Source organism: Salvelinus sp. IW2-2015, linkage group LG11 (genome assembly GCF_002910315.2).
Source record: "Salvelinus sp. IW2-2015 linkage group LG11, ASM291031v2, whole genome shotgun sequence".
Lineage (NCBI taxonomy): Eukaryota > Metazoa > Chordata > Actinopteri > Salmoniformes > Salmonidae > Salvelinus > Salvelinus sp. IW2-2015.
Window position 1 is genome coordinate 11,146,625 of NC_036851.1, and position 19,337 is coordinate 11,165,961.

General features: G+C 40.8%; 2 protein-coding genes across 5 annotated transcripts; one reads left to right on the plus strand and one right to left on the minus strand.

The window, feature by feature from the left end:
* Nucleotides 1-331: 331 nt before the first annotated feature.
* On the minus strand, nucleotides 332-10,638 carry LOC111969800 (T-cell leukemia translocation-altered gene protein homolog). The gene is made up of 3 exons (XM_023996066.2): nucleotides 10,278-10,638; nucleotides 5,994-6,048; nucleotides 332-728 (listed from the first exon to the last, which is right to left on the minus strand). The coding sequence occupies exons 1-3, from the start codon at nucleotides 10,486-10,488 to the stop codon at nucleotides 686-688; spliced, it is 309 nt and encodes a 102-aa protein (XP_023851834.1). The 5' UTR covers nucleotides 10,489-10,638; the 3' UTR covers nucleotides 332-685.
* Nucleotides 10,633-19,328, plus strand: mon1bb (MON1 secretory trafficking family member Bb). Of its 4 annotated transcripts, none has more exons than XM_023996063.2 (7): nucleotides 10,633-10,713; nucleotides 13,339-13,443; nucleotides 13,990-14,597; nucleotides 14,792-15,206; nucleotides 15,254-15,631; nucleotides 17,584-17,731; nucleotides 18,005-19,328. In XM_023996063.2, exons 1-7 carry the CDS (start codon nucleotides 10,700-10,702, stop codon nucleotides 18,224-18,226), a joined length of 1,890 nt encoding a protein of 629 aa, XP_023851831.1. In that variant the 5' UTR covers nucleotides 10,633-10,699; the 3' UTR covers nucleotides 18,227-19,328. The 4 variants fall into 4 exon arrangements, with proteins under 4 accessions (XP_023851831.1, XP_023851830.1, XP_023851832.1 ...); XM_023996062.2 differs by having other exon boundaries at nucleotides 13,339-13,442; nucleotides 13,986-14,597; XM_023996064.2 differs by lacking the exon at nucleotides 10,633-10,713 and adding an exon at nucleotides 12,391-12,541 and having other exon boundaries at nucleotides 13,339-13,442; nucleotides 13,986-14,597.
* Nucleotides 19,329-19,337: the final 9 nt, after the last annotated feature.

A 19,337-nucleotide genomic window follows, 5' to 3' on the forward strand; every position in this document is an offset into this window, starting at 1 on the left:
CAATATGGAGGTTCCAGCCATAGAAGGGGTGTACAACGAGTATAATAATAGGAGTCTGTCAAGAAAAAGAAATCAGAGTTTGAGCTGCCATTTGATGTAAGGCTTCTATCTCTGACCACTTTCTCCACAGTAGTCTTGCTCCAGCGCACTCTTCATGGACTACTATGTAGCCTTGCTCCAGTGGAAATAAAAACAGCTCCTTATTCATACAATAACATGTTATGAACATAACAGCAGTCACAACTCACAGCAGTTGTCGAGTCTTTTCAGATTCTGTCTACCGGTAGATTAGAATAACATTTCAGTTCAATCTACAACCAATCAGAGGACATAGACTTGGATAGATATTTTAATGGCTCACCAATCAAAGTCGGTAAAAATTTACATGAGCTACATTTTAAAATATGAGATTTAAAAAGATATGGCATATGAGAGAATATCTTAGCTTATCGCATGGTGTGGCTGTCTGGATGTAAACTGAGCCTGATAACAGTTACCTCTTCATGACAACCGTCCGGGGAAAATAATTTTTCAGCGTAGAGTAAGGAAGCGTCTRCAGGCCCACCTCAATGAACTCCAGCCCATTTGAAAAGGCACAACATATCAAGTCTGTGTCCACTCAGCAACACTGTCTGATTAGACAGAGAGCAAGTAGAATGTAGTCCAACTTGTTATGTCCCGACTGTCACTCACGGTGTGTCTTGATGGTGTCTCCTGCAGCACTCACCCTGACAGATAGAAAACATTATCACAATCACTCACCAATGTAACAGACAAAGAAAGGAGTCACACCTACTGCTTTTTTTGTTGTAATTATAATATATTTTTGAATAGAAAAACATACATACAAATGACAACATATATAAGCTCACAAACATCTACAGTTGAAGTCGGACGATTACATACACTTAGGTTGGAGTCATTAAAACTCGTTTTTCAAACAATCCACAAATGTCTTGTTAACAAACTATAGTTTTGACAAGTCAGTTAGGACATCTACTTTGTGCATGACACAAGTAATTTTTCCAACAATTGTTTACAAACAGATTATTTCACTTATAATTCACTGTATCACAATTCTAGTGGGTCGGAAGTTTACATACACTAAGTTGACTGTGACTTTAAACAGCTTGGGAAATTCCAGAAAATTATGTCATGGCTTTAGAAGCTTCTGATAGGCTAATTGACATAATTTGAGTCAATTGGAGGTGTACCTGTGGATGTATTTCAAGGCCTACCTTCAAACTTGGTGCCTCTTTGCTTGACATCATGGGAAAATCAAAAGAAATCAGCCAAGACCTCAGAAAAATAATTGTAGACTTCCACAAGTCTGGTTCATCCCTGGGAGCAATTCTCAAATGCCTGAAGGTACCATGTTCATCTGTACAAASAATAGTACGCAAGTATAAACACCATGGGACCACGCAGCCGTCATACCGCTCAGGAAGTAGACACATTCTGTCTCCTAGACATGAATGTACTTTGGTGCGAAAAGTGAAAATCAATCCCAGAACAACAGCAAAGGACCTTGTGAAGATGCCTGAGGAAAAAGGTACWAAGTATCTATATCCACAGTAAAACAAGTCCTTTATCGACATAACCTGAAAGGCCGCTCAGCAAGGAAGAAGCCACTGCTCCAAAACCGCCATAAAAAAAGCCACTTGCAACTGCACATGGGGACAAAGAATGTACTTTTTGGAGAAATGTCCTCTGGTCTGATKAAATAAAAATAGAACTATTTGGCCATAATGACCATCGTTATGTTTGGAAGAAAAAGGGGGAGGCTTGCAAGCCGAAGAACACCATCCCAACCATGAAGCACGGGGGTGGCAGCATCATGTTGTGGGGGTGCTTTGCTGCAGGAGGGACTGGTGCACTTCACAATATAGATGGCATGAAGAGGGAGCAAAATGATGTGGATATATTGAAGCAACATCTCAAGACATCAGTCAGGAAGTTAAAGCTTGGTCGCAAATGGGTCTTCCAAATGGACAATGACGCCAAGCATACTTCAAAGTAGTGGCAAAATGGCTTAAGGACAACAAAGTCAAGGTACAAAGCCCTGACCTCAATCCCATAGAAAATTTGTGGGCAGAACTGAAAAGAAAAAGCGTGTGCAAGCAAGGAGGCCTACAAACCTGACTCAGTTACGCCAGCTCTGTCAGGAGGAATGGGCCAAAATTCACTCAACTTATTGCGAGAAGCTTGTGGAAGGCTACCTGAAAAGTTTGACCCAAGTTAAACCATTTAAAGGCAATGCTACCAAATACTAATGAGTKTATGTAAACTTCTGACCCACTGGGAATGTGATGAAAGAAATACAAGCTGAAATAAATAATTATCTCTACTATTATTCTGACCTTTCACATTCTTAAAATAAAGTGGTGATCATAACTGACCTAAGACAGGGAATATTTACTATGATTAAATGTCAGGAATTGTGAAACACTTTAGCCAAATACATTTAAACTCAGTTTATGTAAACTTCCGACTTCAACTGTACATCACCACACCTGCCCAGACCCACCTTCTCACACCCCCATCTCCAGAGCCCACATCACTCTCTGCCATCACTCTCTGCCATCACTCATGGCCTAAAACTGCACCATTTTCCCACTCTCCATCTCCCAAGCACTTTCAACATTTAGATAATAAAGAAATTGAYCTTTCCATTGTGTTAACAATAGAGGATTGGTTGATTTCCAGTTTAAGTATACGTTTTTTCAAGATCATTGACGAGAAAAGTATCGTCCAACTCATTGGAATGCAACCTCATAAGCCATGTCTTGAAATATGCAGACAGACGGATTAAAAGTACATTTACATTGTAATACTTTGACAGCCAACTTTCTAACTCCGCCCATAACTTTTGGACTTTACAGCATTCCCAGAAGGCATGGATTATTGAGTCATTGTTAGTTTTACACTAAGACTTGACTCTGCCTTTGTGCTGTAGAATTTGCGAATTTTGCCCCGTGTAATAAATTCTATATATTAGTTTATATACTGTATTAAGCGTACATTTCCATTAACTGTAATTTCATTAGTTATGCCAATATCAGTTTTTTGTCTTGGTTCCAATAGTTTATATATTTTTTAAAGAGATAGTCAGTTGGATAGGCTCTCTCCAAGGTTTTGTTGATCTTACTTGTCATATGAATATCATTTTCTGACTCAAAAAGGATTCCCTCAAGATTGCTCTGATGTTCAAAAGATTTTGAATCGAAATTTCTTCATAGGAAGATTGAATGCATGTATTTGAAAAAAAAAACGTCATTGGTCAGTCCAAAATTGCTTTTTAATGCAGTCATGGAAATACATGTATTTCCTATTACCAAGTCATTTACGGTTTCTATGCCTTTAGTTTTTCATGTGGACCAATTTATCAGTGAATTCTGAAAAGCTATCCAAGKATTGTTCCATAAGGATGCATTTTTAGGGAGTGATACTGGTTCTTGTAGAATATGTTGACATTTTCTACCATATTGTTATAGTGTTCTTAACTATGAATTTGTTTATATTCTTTGCTTTATCCTTTGAAAATAGACACGTGAAAAGATTATTGGAATGAGCATGCGCATCTTCAATATGTACCCATTGTTCCTCTTTAGTGCATTTTTAACTGTATGTCGCAAGTAAAAAAGCCCTGGGTGGTGAGTTGATACAATTCCAAGTCTGGAAGGTTAAAACCACCCTCAGACTTAGGAAGATGTAAAACTTTCCTTTTTGTTCTAGGAGTGTTATTTACCCATATAAAAGTCTTATGACCAAGTATACATTTTTAAAGAATGTCTTCAGTGGGATAATTGGTATTACTGAGAATAAGTATAAAAACTTCAGGAGCCATGCCATTCTGAAGAGGTTTATTCTACCTGTAAGATTTATGGGAAGATTCTTCCATTTAATTAGATCTGCTTTGATATTGCTGAGTGATGGGTTAAGTTATCTTTATATATTTGTGGTTTGTTGTCACTTATTAAGCATCCTAAGTAATTCATATTTTTTGTGCTCCACTTAAAGGATTACTGTAGATCATGAGTTATTATTTTTCCTATTGCCATGATTTCATTTTTTGCCCATGTAAATGATATTTTAGAGTTCTGAAAATATTTTTTTGCAAGGGGGGGCACAGAGTTTAATATTAGTCAGGAATATCAGGAGATAATCTGCAAATAAGTGTGTATATATATACATACATACATACATTCATGTTTATCAATAATGATAGCTGTTATGTTTCGGTCCTGTCTAATTCTTTCTGCAAGAGGTTCAATTGCCAGTGCAAACAGAAGGGGAGAGAGAGGACATCCCTGTCTTGTGCCCCTTTCTAAAGCAATTTAAAATCAGATAATGTATTGTGTATATTTTAGCTTTAAAATATTTAATAATATTTGTATTAAATTCATTATTTCAGCTGGAAAGTTGACAACTTCCAAAGTTTTTAATAGAAAAGGCCATTTGAAACAGTCACAAGCCTTTTTCTGCATCAAATCTATATCTTGTTTTTTTGCACAATGCATTAAACTGAAAATTTCTTGTACACTGAGTGTACAAAACATTAGGAACACCTGCTCTTTCCATGACAGACTGACCAGGTGAATCTAGGGGAACGCTATGATCCCTTATTGATGTCACCTTTTAAATCCCTTTGAAATCAATGTCGACGAAGGGGAGGAGACAGGTTAAAGAATGATTTTTAGACAATTGAAACATGGATTGTATTGTGTSCCATTCAGAGGGTGAATGGGCAAGACAAAATATTGAAGTGCCTATGAACGGGGTATGGTAGTAGGTGCCAGGCGCACCRGTTTGTGTGTGTCAAGAAGTGCAGCGCTGCTGGGTTTCACGCTCAACAGTATCCCATGTGTATCAAGAATGGTCCACCACCCAAAGGACATCCAGCCAACTTTACACAAATGTGGGCAGCATTTGAGTCAACATGGACCAGCATCCCTGTGGAACACTTTTCACACCTTGTAGTCCATATGCCCAGACGAATGGAGGCTGTTCTGAGGGCAATATTATGGAAGTTGTTCCAAACATTTTGTACTTGTGTGTCTATTTTTAATAAACAGTTTGATTGATATGTATCAAGTCTGTTTTTAATGTTTATTTTGTCTGCTGATAATTGATTCAGGGTTGTTGAGTCTAAGGCTGTAGGATCAGTCTAACCCTTAAGAAAAAAGATTGCAGTCAGAGTGCAGTATAACTGCAGTACACTGTAGTATAACTGTAGTTAGAGTACATTAAATGCAGTATGAATCTGCAAAACCTGCTTCCAAAATACCATACTGCACATTTCTGTGGTTTCAAAACTGCAATCTTTTTTAATTTTTTAAGTGAAATATTGCTTCTGATTTATATAGATTTTCATAGAAGCTTTTAAAATTGTCATTAATTGCGTTGTTTCTAATTAACGCATGTTTATCTTAAAATTATAACTATTGGCGTGTATTCATTTTGAGGGCTGCGAGATAATGACCAGGTTTGTTTACCATTAAGTAGTATGCTTTATTTGAATTCAGCCTGTAGTCGTTTGCTCTCTTCAAAAGTAAAATATCATATTCCTGCTTAAGTTCAAAAATGTTATGTTCTTCCTTACCTTGTAAATAAAAAATGTTTATGGACTTTTTCAAAAATAGTGATTTCCTTTTTCTTTAATAAAAATGTCTAACTTACATTTCACTTTTGCAGAGTATGAGATTATCATTCCTCTAATGTACGCCTTAAAAGCATCCCAAATGATATAGGGGGGCAGCTTTTCTCTATCCTCTGTCTACATTTGTAAAGGTTATTTTTTCATTTAGGTACACACACTGCTTTTAACAGTAGGAAGCAACCAACTAGCGTTAACAACTAAATTCATAATGGGAAAAATCAAATGTGTGGAGTCCAGTGGATAGCTAGAGAAAACGACACTGTATTGTGACTGTAGAGAACAAGTCAGTATTATGGGTACCTGGAGGGAGACACATGGATGCTTGGACACCTACCATCCACTGCGGTGAGGTGCAGTGTCAGGTGTGCCTCCATTCTGTCCACCAGTACCTAAAAYGATAGAGCACAACAATACATGTTAGCTAGCACTTCATAGCAGCTAGCTTCGACCGCAACTGGATTCTAATTTGACGGGACATTGGGTTTATACAGATCAAGCCCAATGTCCTGTCAGAATCCAGTTGCGGTTGAAGCTACATGGCAGTATGCCTTTCAGACATAGAACTAGTTACAATTAGAAACAGCATGGTATTTGATTGCTTCCATACAGCCGTTACAAAGTAGGTAGTGGTCAAGTTCGTTTTGCATGGCCCAGTGCCCCGAGTGGGTGGAGATTTCACTTCGGGACCAATGGATTGGTCTAAAATGAGCAAACTGCCCACCCGGGGCACTGGGCCATGCAAAACAAATTTTCCCAGTGTAAAGCATAGCACAGGAACTTTGACCATACTGTACTTGCTGATACTTCCTCAATTCCCGACTTGGAAGACAATGCATGTCTTCTAAACTTCCATGTTTGTTGCAAGTGGTTCGTTTGAATTCGAAAATGGTCAGTTATTCAAAAAAGATATATTATTTGCTACATGAAGTAATCCAACAATGTGTACGCYGCGATCTTGTCTATTTCAAATCTTATCATTGATCAAGACAGGTGAGTGTCATCCAATGATGTATATAAACCCTGGATTGCTGATGCTACTGTATGCTTTGGCCATTCCGAGGCTTTGAAGCCACCGGTCAGCCATATTGGCACTCCTGAGCAGTCCTCAATAGAAATCAATGGAATTCTACAGTAGTTCAAGAACAAAATGACATGTATATAAGTACTTTTTGTTGTAGTGGGGACATTAGTAATCTCAAAATTATTCTAAGGAAAATGTTGTTGTTTTTTTAGCTCACATAATATAATTTAAAAGTATACATTAGTGTCTGTAATAGAATAAACATATTAAAAACAAATGTTGACATTAATAAATGCATTTTAAAGCTACCAAAATATATGTTTTACACTGGCAGTGGTGGAAAAAGTAGCCAATTGTGTTAGAAAATGACTCAAGTAAAAGTCACTCAGTAAAATACTTGAGTAAAAGTCTGAAAGTATCTGGTTTTAAATATACTTCAGTATCAAAACACTATAAATCCTTTCAACTTCCTTATATTAAGCAAACTGGACGCCACAATTATTTTTTACAGATAGCCAGGGGCACACTTCAACACTCAGGCATCATTTACAAACAAAGCATTTGTGTTTAGTGAGTCCGCCAGATCAGAGGTAGTAGGGATGGCCACGTGCTCTCTTGATAAGTGTGAATTTCCTGCCCTGCTAAGCATTCAAAATGTATTGAGTACTTTTGGGTGTCAGGGAAAATGTATGGGAGCAAAAAGTACATATTTTCTTTAGGAAAGTAGTGCTATAAAAGTTAATGTTGTCAAAAATATAAATAGTCAAGTAAAGTACAGATACCATGGCTTGACATKAACTTTTTAGCCACTTGTCCTCCGGAAAAGTACAACAGCTTTTTTACTTGACTCAAGTCACTTGTCCCACCCCCCAAAAATGGTCTGTAACAAATAAATTCATAAATTGTGTTGTATAATGCAAGGAACCACTTCACAAAATAACATTCATAATTATCACTGGTATTGACAATGGAAGGCTGCTGGTCTCTGATCCCATGTATTATATATCTACTGCCGTTGTGGCCTTGAGCAAGGCACTAAACTCCCCCCCCCCCAAAGTAAAATACTGCACTGATAGGCTACTGTATAAAACATGTCCATCAACCCTCCATCTGGAGAGCTACTGGGTGTGCAGGATTTTGAGCCAACCCTGCACAAACACACCAGAGTCAACTTATCAAGGTCCTGTTGAGCAGCTGATTTTTTACGATGTGGTGTGTTCGAGCAGAGCTGGAGCAAAAGCCTGCACACCCAGTAGCTCTCCTGGRGGAGGGTTGGCCACCCTGCAACATTACAATTACAACCAAATACTTTTTTGTAAAATAATGTCCTCATTCAATTAACCTGGGATCAAATGTCTAAGGTGGGCGAGGTAGCTAACTAAGATGTTTATCTATTTGTACGGCTAAAATATTCAGTGTACAGGGTAGATCTTCACAGCATAGGAGTTACTTGTCAATTAGGCTATTCTAAGAATATTTTCGTACTTTGTCAGAATTACATGGCCTGTATTGAAAAGAGGAGAATACTAGCCAATTTTGAGCGCTTGATTAACGGTTTTACAACCTGAGTATGCAGCATTGGTTTCATCAACTTCGCACCCTGTTTCAACTGCATGTCGGCAATTTGCGGTTATACAAAAGTGCCGGTGAAAAGTAGTTTTAGGACATCGGACATAACAGTGACATTAATACATGCTAATTGCTAAATAGTTACCTAGCCAATTTGAACATATTGTGTAGTTTGGCTTGTTATCTAGTTAGTCTGTATATAATTTACCTGTTGCGCAATGTCTCTCGCTCCTCTGGCACACACTCAGGTGATGCACACACCATGACTTTTCCAGGATTTTCATTGCTGACCAGAAATTTGCTATAACTGGGCAAATAACTCACTATCAAGGAATATGAACAAAATGCGGCTAAGCTTGCTGTGATCTCAAAAACGCATCTCCCGACTGCATGATTGACAGACCGCTTGTGCCTGTCAATGCAGGCCTACAATAATTATACTCCCATGCACTCTGCAGAGAGAGGGAAGATGAGGACAGTGCAAAACACAYTGCATCCGGAGGACACTGATCCAATTCTGATCGGAGTACCCTAAATTGTTTGATAGTGCTTTTTGCGTGATTTAAAAAAAATAACTKGTCCATTTGGACAACATAAATCGGTTTATCCTACTTTTTTTTGTACTGCCCTGGGCAAGTGGACAAGCCTTAATATCAAGCTCTGGATACCCCCMAAAATACTTAACTAGTACTTCAAAGTATGTTTACCTTTGTTAAATTATATCAGTGGTTCCCAACCAGGGCTACTGGGACCCCTGTATGTATTTGAAGACTCATGAGACCATATGCCTACTGGTAAAATGCACATGGGGGGGTACTTCAGGGGTACTCCGGTTAGACAAAATTCAGTTGGTGGTAGTGTAACCGAAAAAGGTTGGGAACCACTGCATTACACCACTGTGGGGTGGGGGAGTGCCAAGATGGASGAACAGTGGCTTCAACCCCTATCAGTCAACTTTTCTTGCCCAGTGACCCCAGCCCAGGCAAACCTGCAACCCAGGAATCCCCATCATATGTCAGCAAAAAAATGTATAATCAAGTCTTGTCATCAGTTAAATGATAATGGAAAGTAGAAGTAAACCAAATATATATTCTGGAGGATTTGTTTTTGTGAAAAATAATTTATGAATACTGCTAGCTGCAGTTCATATCCATATTATTAATATTTGATTCAGTGAYTGTGACCCCATCCTCTGTAGCCTATTGGGCAACGGAAGCACTTCTTAMCACCAGATCGCCTTGCTATTCATGTTGAATGCCAATTTGAACTAAGCAAGCTGCTAAATCTACTGTGTAGGCTATTAGGGGCTGTAGGCTACCTGCATCTGGCTAACCAAACCATGGCAAAATGGAATTACAATCATAAACCCAGATTTTAGTCAGTGGGCCTAGCCTATGACAGGTCAATATTCCAATAAGCCATTCCTAACGATTTGTAGTCTTAACATCTGACACAATTGCCAGAAAATAGCCTAACATTCATTTTTTAAAGTGTATTTATTAGTCACATTAGCTCGCAATAATTCTTATTTTAATGGAAAAACTTTTGCTTCTAAGGTCGTTAAAAGTTCAATCAAGATTCGTTCGTAATTCCGTCAAGGTTATGGAAAGTGTTAATTGGCTAAAYGTGGCAACTCCGCTATWGCTGCRGTTTCAGGCCTTGTGGTCGGGTTTAGAGTACGGTAGTCATTTATTCAAGACCTTTTTTTGCTGGACCTGGCAACCCTGAACTCTAGGGACAACCTTTAAAAAAAAATCAATATGAAACATTGTCGGCCCAAATGAGCCCGATTACCCAATTGTTGTGGTCTGGCACATGGACTCAAATCAATAATTGGAAGTATCGGTTGGACGAACATCTTCTGTGCTATATGCTTTCCACTACATACTGTGTAACGGCTGTATGGAAGCGTTCACATAATCACCACTGTTTCAAAGTGTAGCTACTTGTAGCTAGCTAGCATAGACCTAAACGTCATGGTGGCAAACATTATATGATGAATGTTAGCTAGTTTCCTGTAGCGCTCACCTTGTCGGTAATACATATCGTTCACAGTGTTTCCGTAAACTCTCCAAGCGAAGTGGATGGCTATGAGACTGACAACAAGCCAGCTAAACAAGATCTTGAATATTGACACKCTCATATCATTAGCCAACCAGTCATCCACAAATTCGGAAAGAAACGACACAAACCCGTCCACAATACGGGATAAAAACTCGAAATCCCACGGCTCTTCCATTTTATAAAACGCCACCCAACGTGTATGATTTGTCAAAAAACATGCCTTACCTAAACCAGCTAACGTTATGGCYGACTGTTACAATTCGTCAAAAAATATTTGAGTGAACTCACAGAYGTAAATATTTGCTTTTAGTGTTAGCTACTTATTTCAGAGATTCTAAACCCAGAGACKCAACATCGCGAGACTTCCGGGAACGCTTGGGAAACAGATGAAGCAGACTAGGTGGGTTGAGAAGACTAGGTGGGTCGCGAGACTAGAGCCAGAGCATCAAAACCATGATGTAMCTAGTGATGTGGAGTTTGCGAATGATTCGTTGTTTTTGAACTACTCTTTTTACTAACTCGAGTCATAATTCGTTCATTTTAGTCATTTTAGCCATGCTAGTGCTGGCCACAATGAATCATACAGCAGGATTAATACACGCCCCTCCGGCTCAGCGGCTCCAGAGACTTGCTCCGACCAGCAACKGTCTGTCATTTTCGCGCACAGAAATAGATCATGAGCATAGAGAATAAAAATACATGTTTAGAACTGATAATTGATYACATGGTGCAAGAATGAATGCAAATAATTGATTATTGAATGTTATCGATGGACATAGCTTTGTAACAGCAAAACAGCCCGAACTTCGAATCGTTTGGCATTCAAGCAATGCATTGCGTCAAGAGTCGTTCACAATCAAGTCCGGTTGCGGCACAACCAGTGTATAATTTTTTTTCTTTGTTTGCCTAACAATCAATAAATGTACATTGTTTAAAGTATCAGCCACAAATTACATCTCCAATAAGTMCCCTATGGTGAACGACAGGCTTGTAGAATCGTGACTCTTTTGAGTTTTCAGCTCGCCGGAATAGGGTCCTGCTTGCCCGCTATGGTGAATGAGATGTGAACGAGAGGYTTGTATAATCATGMCTCTTTCGAGTTTTCAGTTCATTGTCCACCGGTAAGGGCTCCTGCATGCTGTGGGCATTACTGACTCAAATGAACAAAATGAGTCGAAAGATTAATTATTTTGASTGAATGAGTCGAAAAGATCAGTCAGTTAAAAGAGCTGACTTTCCCATCACTACATGTATCATGGGTAAATTGTGACTGACTGACTGATCTACAACTAATAATCAGTCTTTATTCATGACGCAAGGTGATTTGTAGATCAGTCAGTCGGCAGTCGCCTGCAATGTCGAASAAGTCCAATGAGAGAAGTCTTTCTTAGTTGTTAATTTTTTCAAAATCTAAAAGGCACAACCTAGATTGAGCCAATGTCATAAGTAGTTGAACAMGTTTTTACTCCAAACTCGTGAAAGTGACAAATTGACACGTTTTCATTTTCTTCAAAAACATTAGTCACATGCCCCGAATAAACCTTACCGTGAAATGCTCACGTACGAGCCCTTAACCAACAATCCAGTTTTAAAAAAGAAACTAAGAAACATTTGCAAAATAAACTAAAAGAAAACGAGTAACACAATAAAATAACAATGATGAGGCTATATACAAGGGGTACCGGTACCGAGTCAATGTGCAGGGAGGGGTACGGGTTAGTCGAGGTAATATGTACATGTAGGTAGGGATAAAGGAACTATGCATAGATAATAAAAATAGAGTAGCAGCAGCGTATGTGAACGCATGTGTGGTTGTGGCGTCAATATGCGTGTTGGAGTGTCTGTGTAGTATGTGTGAGTTTGTAGTTTGAGTCCAGTGAGAGTCTGTGCAAGAGAGTCAGTTTTATAACGTTAGTTATAAAAAGCTTTGGTTAAACTGCAGTACTCTAGCAGAACTATAGGAGCAGTCGAAACCGTGCTTCTGGACCGGAACCCTGGCCCATTGCCCTGGCACGCACTCTGACTGGGGAGGGGGAGTTTCTCCTCTCATTGGTTTATTACTTGCTCCATCTAAATGACCATTGGCCAACGAATCCTATCTGCTGTCACTATTGGGATTCCGGATGTGCTGTTGTCAGTGTAAAAATTGTTTTTCTGGAATTTGCCTACCAGTTATATGGCCTAAATTCACGTTATACACGATTTAACAACGGAATATCAAAACGTAGGTGAGCTTTGTTTTTTGTACAATATTTCAAGTTATGTCAGTGTGCGTCAAAACTGTGGTTTTCGGGAGCACTGGAATGTATTTTGCTGGCTCGTGTGTGTAGTGAGGGGTAGCCTGCAATAAAAACATGCAGGAAGAAAAGCTAAATAAATAAAATCTAGCTAACTATCTTATTTGCTAGCTAGGTAGGTCAATTAATCCAATTAGCTAGAATAAGATGTGTTTTCATCTAAACCTTACCGTAGTTGGCTATGATGACGTTAGAATACAAGGCGTTTTCATTTAGACCTAACGTTGGCATTGCAATGATGATGTGTTCAGGGCCCGGTTTCCCAAAAGCATCTTACGGCTAAATATATATATATATATATATATTAGTTCCAAATTATGAACTTAACATTAAGATGCCCTGGTTTGGATGCGAATTTGCTTCCCCCTGTCTGTGGCTTTAGCTGTTTTAAGAAATGAACGACTCAAGTTGAAGTTTTAAAGCGTTAAAAGTAGATAAGGCTAACGTTGCGAGTAACATACGGCTACTTAGCTATGTTCTTCCTGCATTGGCTTCAATCTTATCAAGATGCCATTGAGCGCTTGCTACGGAAGCTAAAGCCACATATCTGCTGACCCATTTTAACCTGGCTCGTCATCTAGGCGTTAGCTACTTGCATTACCAGTTTGTGGCCAGCTGCGTAGCTCGATCCCAAGTGCTGTGCAGTTGTAGGATGACAGGAACTGTTAACTGAATATCAAATGAATGACTAGTATGCCAATGAATGCTTGATTGTCTGTGATTTACAGTGTCTGTGATGTCAACATGGAGAGAGATGACAGTCAAGAAAAAGGAGAGACAGAGGAGATAACAAGTTGTGGTCCACCCTCTGCTGACTGCATCCTGTCAACTGGTAATGAAATGCCTTATGTCATGTGACATCTAATCTAGAATGAAAGTTAGCTCATCATTAACCCTCTAGAGTCTACTAAACTAACATATGGAATTGTTTTTAAGATGGTCATCCCAAGATCATTTAGATATTTCAGTTGGAAATTTAGGACCTCTTTAGGTGAAATATTGAATTTGGCCTTCTGCTATTACCCCATAGAAACGCATTGAATTACAGATTCATACATGGAAAAACAGAAGGAAGTTTGTTTTGAAGTGTCTGTGCTATATCTGACAGACACTTTTCACTGCAGATGCGGAATGGCTATATCGCCGGATGTGGGGGATTGAGACGCAGCCCATACAAAAAAAACAAATATCTCTAGCTTCAACATACTATTTTTATGGGGATTGTTGTATTATGCTAATTAGATTTCCCACTGGGCTGCGGAGATTGACTTGAGGTTTAATGGCAATGTAGCTGATCTTGAAATGCTTCCACACAGAAAGTAGGGAGATCTGCAGCGTTTGTGATTATTTTACGGAGTATTGTCTGATTTTTCAGGTTCTTCTTATCACACTCCGGYGCTGCTCTCTGACAATCACACAGTTCCTGAGCCTGCTGGAACAGTGGGAGGAGACAAAAACACCAATGTGACTTTAGAGGAGCCTACATATCCACCTACATCAGATTCWATGGGAGAGAAGGGACTACAAGCAGCTCCTGACCAGGATGTAGAACCGGCTCCTGTTCTGGTAAAAGAGGAAGAGACTAATGCGTGCAGTAAGATAGAATATCAGAACTGTTCAGGTGGTCAACCAGAGACTGTCCCAGAGGAGGTTTCAGCTGAGAATGGGCAGGATGACTCAGGGGAGTTTATGGTCACTATTTTGGCCAGGGGTAAATTGGAGGAGCAAGGTCTGGGAGTGAAGAGGCGTTCCTCTCCACTGTCAGAGACTAATGCCCCAGAGGCACCCCCATCCCACCGTGACGAGGACGTGACGGCAGAGAGCTGGAGGCAGCACAGGAAGCATGTGTTTGTCCTGAGTGAAGCAGGGAAGCCCATATACTCCCGCTACGGCAGTGAAGAGGCCCTKTCGTCCACCATGGGAGTCATGATGGCACTGGTGTCCTTTGTCCAGAGTAGTGACAACATGATCCGCTCGGTCTACTCAGGTGAGAATTTCTAGAATTTCCTTACGTTCATGACTGTGACAATAACTGTTACTGAAAGTGTAATGAATTGTTCACTATAGGTGTTTATTCATCATTATTTGCTCCCCCTGTACAGCTTTACATCCTTTTCTTTCTCCATGTCTGTACTCTCTACCCCCCCCCCCCCCCCGTCCGTCCGTCCGTCCGTCCGTCAGATGGGCACACGGTGGTGTTCATGCAGAAGGGTCCTCTGGTGCTGGTGTCTGTGTCAAGCAGCCGCCAGTCAGAGAAGCAGCTGCGTGGTGAGCTCCTTTACGTCTACTACCAGATCATCAGCATGCTCACCCAGGCCAGCATCGCTCGCATCTTCCAACACAAGAAGAACTATGACCTGCGGCGACTACTGGCCGGCTCCGAGAAGATCCTAGACGGCCTCCTCAACCTGGTGGACTCGGACCCCAGCTTCCTGCTGGCAGCGGTGCACTGCCTGCCATTGGTCTCCTCTCTCAGGGACTCCCTCAGCCAGATCCTGCAGAAGGCCATCACCCCCAACCTGGTCTTCTCCATCCTCATCGCCAAGAACCAGCTGCTCACCATCGTCCAGGAGAAGACGGTGATCGAGGACGCCAGGCTCTGTCTCTTATACACATCTAGATGTGTATAAGAGACAGCGCCAGGCTGGAGCCTGCTGACGTCCACCTCCTGCTCAACCTCATTGGGGCCTCCTCTGCCTTCCAGGCTGGAGAGATCTGGACTCCCATCTGCCTGCCTCTCTTTAACCCTGACTGTTACTTCTATGCCTACATCTCCTACCTGGACCCCCCAGAATGCACTGTGTGTCTGCTGCTGCTCTCCACGGATAAGGAGGCCTTTTATGCGGTGGCAGAGTGTAAGAGGAGGATAGAGGTGGCTATGCTGGCTCAGAGCTCCCTGAGCCTCATAGCCAAGGCCCACTCCTACAGCGTGAGCCAGGTGGGCGTCTCAGACCTCAGGCACTTCATGTACAAGCCCTTTGACGTGCCAGACAACCACAAGCAGCTCACCCAGTTCACCAGGTAGGTGCTATCTATTCTGTTGTGCTTTTGTAACCTTTACCCAGTGAATGATTCACATCGGTCTATTTCAYGTAACTTCTTTTTTTTTAATGTACTTTTTGGACTACATATACTCTGGATACTGGTTCTGCAGTGTGTTTAATGTGCAGACAGATTAGCCTACAAACATAATTACTCAAAAAAGGAATGTGCCTCAGGTCAGATCATATGCATCCTCCAGTAGGCCTGTTGCATTTTACCATAGTAATATTAAAGAATCATAGAAATTGAAAGTGCATGATATCTATAATGATACCAACAAGATTGTATAATTCTCACTGTAAGAAAAAGCATGCCAAGTGACCTATTTATCTTGATTGGTAGCTTTGGGTTTCTTATTAGACGAGTTGTACCAGTGAACACAACCTTGCAAAATCTTCTACAACTGGGGAAATGAATATTCCCCATGCAATGCTGCGTTAGACCGAAATGTTAGCCTGTCTAACTTACATTAGAGCTTGATCAAAGTTGGGGAAGCAAACATGTATATTTTGCTGAACACTGTTTGGCAATTCCATTTTCATGTACAGTTCATTCGGAAAAGTATTCAGACCCCTTGACTTTTTCCACATTATGGATTCAATTGTTTTACACACAATACCCAATAATGACAAAGCAAAAACATGATTTTAGAAATGTTTGTTAATTTATWAAAAAAACTGAAATGTCACACTTACATAAGTATTCAGGCCCTTTACTCAGTACTTTGTTGAAGCACCTTTGGCAGTGATTACAGCCACGAGTCTTCTTGGGTATGACACTACAAGCTTGTCACAGCTGTATTTGGGGAGTTTCTCCCATTCTTCTCTGCAGATCCTCTCAAGCCCTGTCGGGTTGAATGGGGAGCGTTGCTGCACAGCTATATTCAGGTCACTCCAGAGATGTTTGATCAGGTTCAAGTCTGGGCTCTGGCTGGGCCACTCAAGGACATTCAGTGACTTGTCCCGAAGACACTCCTATGTTGTCTTGGCTGTGTGCATCAGGTTGTTGTCCTGTTGGAAGGTGAACCTTCACCTCAGTCTGAGGTCCTGAGCGCTCTGGAACAGGTTTTCATCAAGGATCTCTCTGTACTTTGCTCCGTTTATCTTTCCCTCAATCCGGACTTGTCTCCCAGTCCCTGCCGCTGAAAAACATCCCCACAGCATGATGCTGCCACCACCATGCTTCACCGTAGGGATGGTGCCAGGTTTCCTCCAGACGTGATGCTTGGCATTCAGGCCAAAGAGTTCAATCTTGGTTTTATCAGACCAGAGAATCTTGTTTATCATGGTCTGAGAGTATTTAGGTGCCTTTTGGTAAACTCCAAGCGGGCTGTTGTGCCTTTTACTGAGGAATGGCTTCAGTCTGGCCACTCTACCATAAAGGCCAGAATGGTGCAGTGCTGCAGAGATGGTTGTCCTTCTAGAAAGTTCTCCCATCTCCACAGCAGAACTCTAGAGCTTTGTCAGAGTGACCATCGGGTTCTTGGTCACCTCCCTGACCAAGACCCTTCTCCCCTGATTGCTCAGTTCAGCTAGGCGGCCAGCTCTAGGAAGAGCCTTGGTGGTTCCAAACGTCTTCCATGTAAGAATGATGGAGGCCACTGTGTTCTTGTGGACCTTCAATGCTGCAGAAAGTTGTTGGTACCCTTCCCCAGATCTGTGCCGACACAATCCTGCCTCGGAGCTCTACGGACAATTCCTTCGACCTCATGGCTTGGTTTTTGCTCTGACATGTACTGTCAACTGTGKGTCCTTATCTAGACAGGTGTGTGCCTTTCCAAATCATGGCCAATCAATTGAATTTAACGTAACAAAATGTGGAAAAATCCAAGGGGACTGAATACTTTCCAAATGCACTGCATAATGTCTGATGTCTTGCTGTCTTTTTAAAATATTTTTTACATTTTACATTTGATGTGCTGTTGATTTCAGCCCAGAGATGGAGGCTCCTTACAGCACGGAGGAGGAGAGGATGAGGCTGCTAGACCTGTACCGTTACATGCACGGTCGCATCCACAGCTCCTCCCGGGCCCTCAAGCTCATCTACCACGTGGCAGAGAGGGAAACGCTGCTGGCCTGGGTATGTCACTCCCACAAGGCTTTACACGTGGAAGTGTTACTATGGGCAGCTCCAAGAAGCTCTCTGTACTGGAGGCTGATTTAGTCTGGAGTCTTGGTCTCAATGACCTGCATTCCGGTGTAGATATGAAGTGAGCTATTTTGGATTGTTGCTAGCATTCATGCTGCRTACTTTTCAGCTCGATGGAACATAACGGTAATTTACAAAGTATTTGAAACTGTTGAAATGGATCTGCTAAGTCAGCTCATTGCATCTTTGTCCTTTCCTCTATAGGTCACAAGTAAATTTGAATTGTACACCTGCTTCAGCCCCTTGGTGACTAAGGCTTGTGCCATTAACGCCATAACCAAGCTTCTACGGTGGATCAAGAAGGAGGAGGACCGTCTCTTTATCCGATACCCACCCAAGTATTCAACCACGCCCAACCCCAGCAAAAGCTCCCGAAGGTCTGACCAGCAGGATTCAACAGATAATGGCTTCATGTCTCTACTATAGAGCTGCTCTATCTCTGTGCTTAGCTCCGGCTCTTGCACTCTGTCAACACGTAGTTTGTACACTGGCTCTACCACATCCTACATCTTTGGGTACTTCATTGAACTTTGACCACTGGACTATTTAAGGAGGACTTGCCTTTTTGACACTTTCAGACTCTTCTGTACCTTTATGAGAAAGCATGTACAGGAACTGCATTAACGCTTTAGATTACAGTCGAACAAGTTGATGTTCAGGGAATCTGTAAAGTGAAAGCAAACATTTTTAAATTGGCTAGTGGTGGAACATTGAAGAAAACTTTCAATGATATTGAGTTTTTATATTGTTTTATTCTATTGTAACAAAGGTGAGAACTTCTCGAATGCCTCATATCAAATACTTGTTACATATAACTATTTCAATTCAAGCTTTCATGGTCATTGACACTGTAGCACATGACAAATGAATTGGGACTACCTACATTATAGAACTACTCTTGAATTTGTTTTCAACTGCCTTCATAATTATTGCTAGAAACCTTTTAGATGTTGACAGGCTGACACATAAACTAAATCCTAAGTGTGGTTATTGGTGGGATGAACAGGAAATGAATGTCTGAATTTTGAAATGTCATCATGAAATTTGGAAGGATTACCACTTGTATGTGGATATTTGATATGACATGACTTCTACATGTTGTTCTCAGTTGATACAATTGCTAAACAATTGTTTGACTTGCATGTTATCATCTTTGCAGTTTAGTTTGTAAATAGTGTTAACTCAGTTAATTATGCTCTGGTAATGTAAATATTCAGTTACATTRCCATTCTATCCTTTATTGCTGGGAACCAAATTCCTCACCCACAGTCTACTCTAGTAATCTTCATATACTTTTAAGTACTTGACGGTTAAATGCTTTGTCCAACACACTCAGAAAATCCCACATTAGAGTTCTAATTTGTGGGATTCTTTATTCAGAGACACTTCATGCAAATTCTTGTTGGATACCAGGATCAACAATGCGTCATGTCCTGAGTGGTGGCTGTTCAGGCTTATCTGGTTTGGCTGTTAGGAACATCTTATCTAGAGTATTCATGTTCCTAAATAAATCCCAGGTTGCACAAACCACCTTGTC